General features: G+C 45.7%; 1 protein-coding gene across 1 annotated transcript in view; it reads left to right on the forward strand.

Moving 5' to 3' along the window:
• The window catches only part of LOC108796515 (nmrA-like family domain-containing protein 1), a 14,797-nt gene extending 8,742 nt beyond the window's left edge, over positions 1-6,055 (forward strand). Inside the window, exons 3-5 of the mRNA XM_018568003.1 lie at positions 1,406-1,655; positions 4,202-4,392; positions 5,858-6,055. Coding sequence (XP_018423505.1) covers positions 1,406-1,655; positions 4,202-4,392; positions 5,858-6,055 — 639 coding nt within the window. The remainder of the gene's footprint in view (positions 1-1,405; positions 1,656-4,201; positions 4,393-5,857) is intronic.
• The last annotated feature ends 651 nt before the right edge of the window (positions 6,056-6,706 follow it).

Consider the following 6,706-nt stretch of genomic DNA (forward strand, 5'->3'; position numbering starts at 1 on the left):
GTGTAAAGCACGCCGCCACTGGACTCTAGAGAAGTGGAGACGTGTTCTCTGGAGTGACCAATCACGCTTCTCTGTCTGGCAACCCGATGGACGTGTCTGGGTTTGGCGGTTGCCAGGAGAACGGTACTTGCCTGACTGCATTGTGCCAAGTGTAAAGTTTGGTAGAGGGGGGGTCATGGGGGGGAGAGGGGTTGTTGTCCAGGGGTTGGGCTTGGCCCCTTAGTTCCAGTGAAGGGAACTCTTAAGACATCAGCATACCAAGACATTTTGGACAATTTCCTGCTCCCAACTTCATGGGAACAGTTTGGGGATGGCCCCTTCCTGTTCCAACATGACTGCGCACCACTGCACAAAGCAAGCTCCATTAAGACATGGATGGGGGAGTTTGGGGTGGAGGAACTTGACTGGCCTGCGCAGAGTCCTGACCTCAACCCCATAGAATGCCTTTGGGATGAATTATAGCGGAGACTGCGAGCCCGGCCTTCTCCTCCACATCAGTACCTGACCTCACAAATGGTCCAACATTCCCATAGACACACTCCTAAACCTCGTGGACACCTTCCCAGAAGAGTTGAATCTGTTGTAGCTGCAAAGGGCGGAGCCAACTCAATATTGAATCCTACAGACTAAGACTGGGATGCCATTAAAGGAGAACTATGAGGTGAGTGCTTTTCACTCACTCATAGTTCTAGCCGACCGGTGACAATGAATTCCCAGCGAGCTACAGCGCGCGGTATACTGAGCCTAGGGTGAAGGGAGGACGCTAGTTTGTGTCCTCCTGTTACCCTAATGAGAACTATGGGGAAAAGCCTTAACCCCATAGTTCTCCTTTAAAGTTCATGTGCGTGTAAAGGACGGCGTCCCAATACTTTTGGTAATATAGTGTATACATATATAATCTGTGCATCTATCTGTGTGCTTGGAGATCAGCTTTATTTGATCTGTGGGATGCGGGAGTGGCATGGGTGTGTCCTTTGTGTAAATCCTCTGTGCTAAAACATTTTCCTCTTTTCATTCTCAGAAGGGTGAGAGGTATCTAAGCCAATGTGATTAAAAAAAAAAAAATTGTCATGGGAATGTATTTATAAAACGTTTGGCAGAGCCGTTCATTCTGCGAGAAATCTGACTTTACATGCACACCTATTTATGGCCACTAGATGGAACTGATGAACATAGGAAATTCCTAGTCTCCTTGGCTCCATCTAGTGGCCACACTGCGGCATGAATCTAAAAGTCAGATTTTCGCAGCACTAACGCCCCCGCGAACGTTTTATAAATACATCCTCTGATGTTCATCTTTAAAGTATTACTTTTCATCGGCAGCCCATGTAAGAGTTTGCAGATCTCAAACAAGATTCCGCATCTCCACGACTCCAGGGACTATTTTTAGCCTCTTCTCTCTTAGGGAAAATTGGTTGCTGATGTGGCCAAGCGCCTGGGCCTGAAGCAAGTGGTCTACAGCGGCCTGGAGAACGTTAAAAAGCTGACCGGCGGGAAACTGGGTGTCTTTCATTTTGACAGCAAAGGGGAAGTGGAGGAATATTTCCGGCACATCGGATGTCACATGACCAGCGTGAGACTTTCCTTCTACTACGAGAACTTCCTGGATGAATTTAAGCCGCAGAAATGCGAAGACGGGAAGTGCTTTGCTTTAAGTAGGTGGCTGGGGATTTGTCATTTTTTAAAATGATATTTAATATTTGGTGTTGCGAACTTGGTATGAGTCCCTGTCACTTTGTGCAGCCAGGGTGCCATTAAAGCCCATCCCCACTTAGCAGTGTTCCCCAGTGACGTCACAAGGGGGGTGCAGCCCGCACCTGGGTGACACCATTGGAGGGGTGACACCAAAATGACTAAAAAGTCGGGCACTCGGTCATGGACCGAGAGGCTGACAGTGTCAGGAGAGAGGGGGGGATCCAGCGGCATACCTCATCCCGCCGGGTGAACGTCCCCTCCTCTCTCTGCCAGTGTTCTATCGAGATGTCCAACTGGTCGAGATCTCCAACTCCCATCAGTGCGCCTGTGCGGCCACCTAAGAGCAGTATGACATTCTCTAATTTGCGTTAGTGCACCTGCGCGGCCATCCGATGGCACAAGCAGTGATGCCAGTTGGAGAACTCGATGAGCATTGCGAAGACGCATAGGCGCACTTAGGGCAATTGGGCAAGTCGACGAGGCTTGAAAAAATGCCAAGGCTGGCGCATGTGCACTAGCGCCATCTCGTCGAAATCTCCAACGGATGTGACGTGACGAGTTGGCCATTTTGACAGAACACCGGCGTCCATCACCAAGATGACCACCGGCAGACGTCAATTAGATGACCGTGCATGTGCGATGACATCACTGCGGGGTGTCACCCGGTCTCTGCTCCGGGTGCAACCCGGCCTCGGGATGCCGCTGGTGTTCCCGCGCTATTCCTTCCTCCATCACAGCCGCTGAGCCCTTAATTGGCAAAGTCACAGAGTCTCTTTAATGTACTATTTGTGCATAACCACAAAACATAACCACATCATAACATTAGAAAAGCAGCTCTGTGTGAAAACTGCTGCTTGTGATTCCCATCCACACACCGCGTGCCTCTAACCCTCAGGCTCATAGAGGGCCGCCAATAGGGAGGTATGGGCAGCCCTTCTATATTGGGGTCCCATTGGATCAGTGGGAGTGGGGACCAAGTCTGTCCTGTGATACTGCAGAGAATGGTTGCTGGTTATGGGGGGCGCCAAGCTCCAGGAGGCGGCAGCAGGAAGTGGGTGGTCCTACATTGTATTCATCCAATGGGAGCCTGAGATCAGGACATGTGTGCAGTGGCCAATGGAGATTGCTCAGATGCATGTGTAGTAGTCAGGGCCGGATTTCCATTTCCGCCACCTGTAGGCACGAATGGCAACCTATTTAGCCTGAGTGTTGGCGCCTTAACCTGCTGCGGGACCCGCTGGCTTTCACATCTGCAGAGAAGAACCCTGGTGTTGTGTAAGGCTGCCCTAAACGCCTGTCTGCATACTCGGCAGCGCCTGGGTCCTTCCCCTGCGTTTGCAGAAGCCGGCGATTCCTGTAGGTGCCGCTGATCTTGGAGCAGGAAGGTCCATTTTATGCAGAATGAACCCTCCTTGCTATTGCGGGTTTAGTATATTGACACAACAACAGGAATTTGGCAGAGCAGGTACCTGCACGGTGCCCCTCTATGGAGAACACCTGTAGAACCGTGCCTACTGTGCTTAATGATAGCTGCTGCCAAAAAATGGACTTCTGATTTCATAAACATTATATCCACTGATTCATTCATCTGCAGGCCAAAGAGATGAGCTTCCATCTGCATGTGATATCAATTAAAGCAACTGACAAGTTAAAAAAATAAAATAAAATGTTCCTATTTAACCCCTTATCAACCCTTAGTTAACCCTAATTAACTTCTTCTTCCCCTTCTCCCCTTAGCTATTATTTTTTTTTTTATTGTATTTTTATTTTGCTAACTAAAAACATTTAAACTTTTTTTTTCATTTAATTCATTTTTGCTCTTTATTTTTTTTAGTGTAGCAAATTTGAAAAAAATAAAAATAAAAAAAACTTGATTTGATTTTAAGCAGGACAATTTATAACACAAATGTTAAGCTTTTTTATCTACTGTAACAATTTTTTAAAATTAAAATACATTTTTATTTACACTAAAAAAAAATTTAAATAACACTGACCACAGTAGAAAAAAAAAAACATGCATTTTGTTAGTTTTGTTACAATTTTTGTCTATTCATTGCATAATGAAAGATTGGCTTGTTTATCCTGGAAAAAAATGATAAAAGTATTACTTTGTTATCTTAAGTAATGGCAGTTATTGCTGAATAAACAGGCCCATAGCAGAAATGTAAAATTGGTTGTAGTCCATAAGGTGTGTACAGGTGTGAAAGCGACATCAAAGGTAAATCATACATACAGTATATATAATGGAGGAGCAGCGAGTGAGTTTAGATATGAAATGGCGTGGTCTGTGTTTCATGGTGCACCGCTCCTGTAAGAAAGCAATATTAGTCAATTGGTGGTTTGTTAATGAAGGGTTGTTGTTGATGATTCAGAGTGCTAACTAATGTAACCAGTATTATAAATGATCATAATGTTATAAATATCAGTACTGGAAATAATAAGGGAAAGGAGAAAATGAAGGAAGGACTCCTCCCGAAAGTAATCTTTTTTTGTTTGTTGGTATTAGACCTGCCGATGGGTGACGTCCCCCTGGACGGGATTTCAGTAAAGGATTTGGGTCCAGCTGTTGTCACCATCCTGAAGCATCCGTCTCACTATGGCGGGAAGAATATCGGACTCAGCGCAGAAAAGTTAACGGTGGCACAGTATGCGCATATTATGTCCGAGGTCACCGGAATCACCATCAAAGATGCCAAGGTGATGATCACAATCCATTACGTAATAACCTTTTGTTACATCTCCGGGTCATCTGTGCTCTGCTCCAAACTGTGCTGTGTCATTGATGGTAACCCTTCCCTGTAATGATTGTCGTAGCACCCCTTGCGCACCAGCTGATATAAAGGAACAGAGGTGACTGACACACATTCTTGTCTCTATGTGATTGTTGTGCGTTGAAGTGCTGACGGTCAGGGTCAAGTTCCTGTGTAGCCAAGGTAGGCAGTGGCCCAGGATAGCAGGGCTGTAAGGGGGGCAGAACACAGCCATTCACATATCAAGGTGTTGACTATCAGCAACACAATTCTGTGCATAACAAAAAGATCCAGCCAGTGCCATTCGGCCAAGTCCTTGTTGTTGTTCCAGCAAAGTTTGTTCATATTTGTTGGTGGAATAGTGTGCCATGTACTTACAGTTCACCTAGTCTGGGTTCATACACTTAGAAATAAACTGCTAGCAGAACAGAGATGTAGGTATGCACTGTATGTGTGTGTATATGTTTATACAGTGTGTGCATGAATGTATGGGTCCTGGGCTTCATAGACTGCTGACCCCTGAAGTCTGTACATTACATACACCTGACCCTGCACTCTTACATTACATACACCTGACCCCTGCACTCTGTACATTACATACACCTGACCCCTGCATTCTGTACATTACATACACCTGACCCTGCACTCTGCACATTATATACACCTGACCACTGCACTCTGTACATTACATACACCTGCCCCATGCACTCTGTACATTACATACACCTGACCTCTGCACTCTGTACATTATATACACCTGCCCCTGCACTCTGTACATTACACACACCTGACCCCTGCATTCTGTACATTACATACACCGGACCCCTGCACTATGTACATTACATACTCCTGACCCTGCACTCTGCACATTATATACACCTGACTCCTGCACTCTGTACATTACATACACCTGACCCCTGCACTATGTACATTACATACACCTTATCCTTGCCCTCTGCACATTATGATGCCATGGTAATGCAACCTTACAGCATAGGTGACACACAGGAAGAAGCAAGGACTGGGAACACAGGAAAACAAGTCTCTATGAGGAGACAGTAGCAAGCAACAGGCATCACAATCTGATGTATTGGGACCTCACAGGACCCCTTTGTCAAGGCAGAGAAAGGGATCAAAGCCTTTCTTGTGTTGCGAGGTCCTGAAACATGTTGTCTTGTGATGCCTATTGCTTGATGTGAATAAAGGACAACATTATCATTATACTAAAGGGTGCTGGTAAAGATCCTTATTTTCCTGTGATTACATGGTGATGCAATCCACCAATTCACTACAGCGCCCTGCATGAACTGCGGATAACCCTGTAAGGTGTGTGACGGGTCCAGTATAACCCTTCTTCTTCTTCTATAGAGTCACTGACTTCATAATCATGTAATACTTTCTTGTCCCTTCAGATCCACCCTGAGGATTTCGAGAAGCGAGTCTCCCATAAAGTGAAGCACATGGCCGACATGTTCCGGTTCTACATGATGAAACCAGACCGGGACGTGGCCTTGACCCACAAGCTTAACCCCAAGGTTAAGTCTTTCCGCCCGTGGCTGGAGGAAAACAAGGCCGCATTCTGCAAAGAGTGCAAAGAGTGTAAAAAGTGAAAACATTGCAAAACAAATTTTTGAATAAAAAGTGAGCCTGATGTATTATATGTCGTTCTATAGTGTATCCCTGACCTTCCACCATCACTTCCATCGTCTGTGTCTGACATTTCACCATCGCTGTATTGGTCCTTCCATGGTCTGTGTCTGACATTTCACCATCGCTGTATTACTGGTCCTTCCATGGTCTGTGTCTGACATTTCACCATCGCTGTATTACTGGTCCTTCCATGGTCTGTGTCTGACCTTTCACCATCGCTGTATTACTGGTCCTTCCATGGTCTGTGTCTGACATTTCACTAGCGATGTATTACTGGTCCTTCCATGCTCTGTATCTGACATTTCACCAGCACAGTCATAACCACACTTGGGTACAGATCAGGGATAAAGGTAGAAAATAAAGACATTCTTACACCCTTACCACTCTTAAATTAAACATTAAGTCGAGTTTTGCTGTAAGTATCCCCAAAAACCTTATCTAAATACAGCATTGGGAAACACTTGTATAATACAATTAAGGCCTCAGTTCCATCCACCCTTCACTCTCTTACAGAACTAGAGGCGCCACTAGAGTGTTTAGACATTTCCAGGTGTGTTGGGTGCCAGCCTCTCCATACTGTGGTTCCCCAGTCTTCTACGTCACTGCGGTTC

Source organism: Nanorana parkeri, unplaced genomic scaffold (genome assembly GCF_000935625.1).
Source record: "Nanorana parkeri isolate BGI_ZX_2015 unplaced genomic scaffold, ASM93562v1 scaffold1127, whole genome shotgun sequence".
Taxonomy (NCBI): domain Eukaryota; kingdom Metazoa; phylum Chordata; class Amphibia; order Anura; family Dicroglossidae; genus Nanorana; species Nanorana parkeri.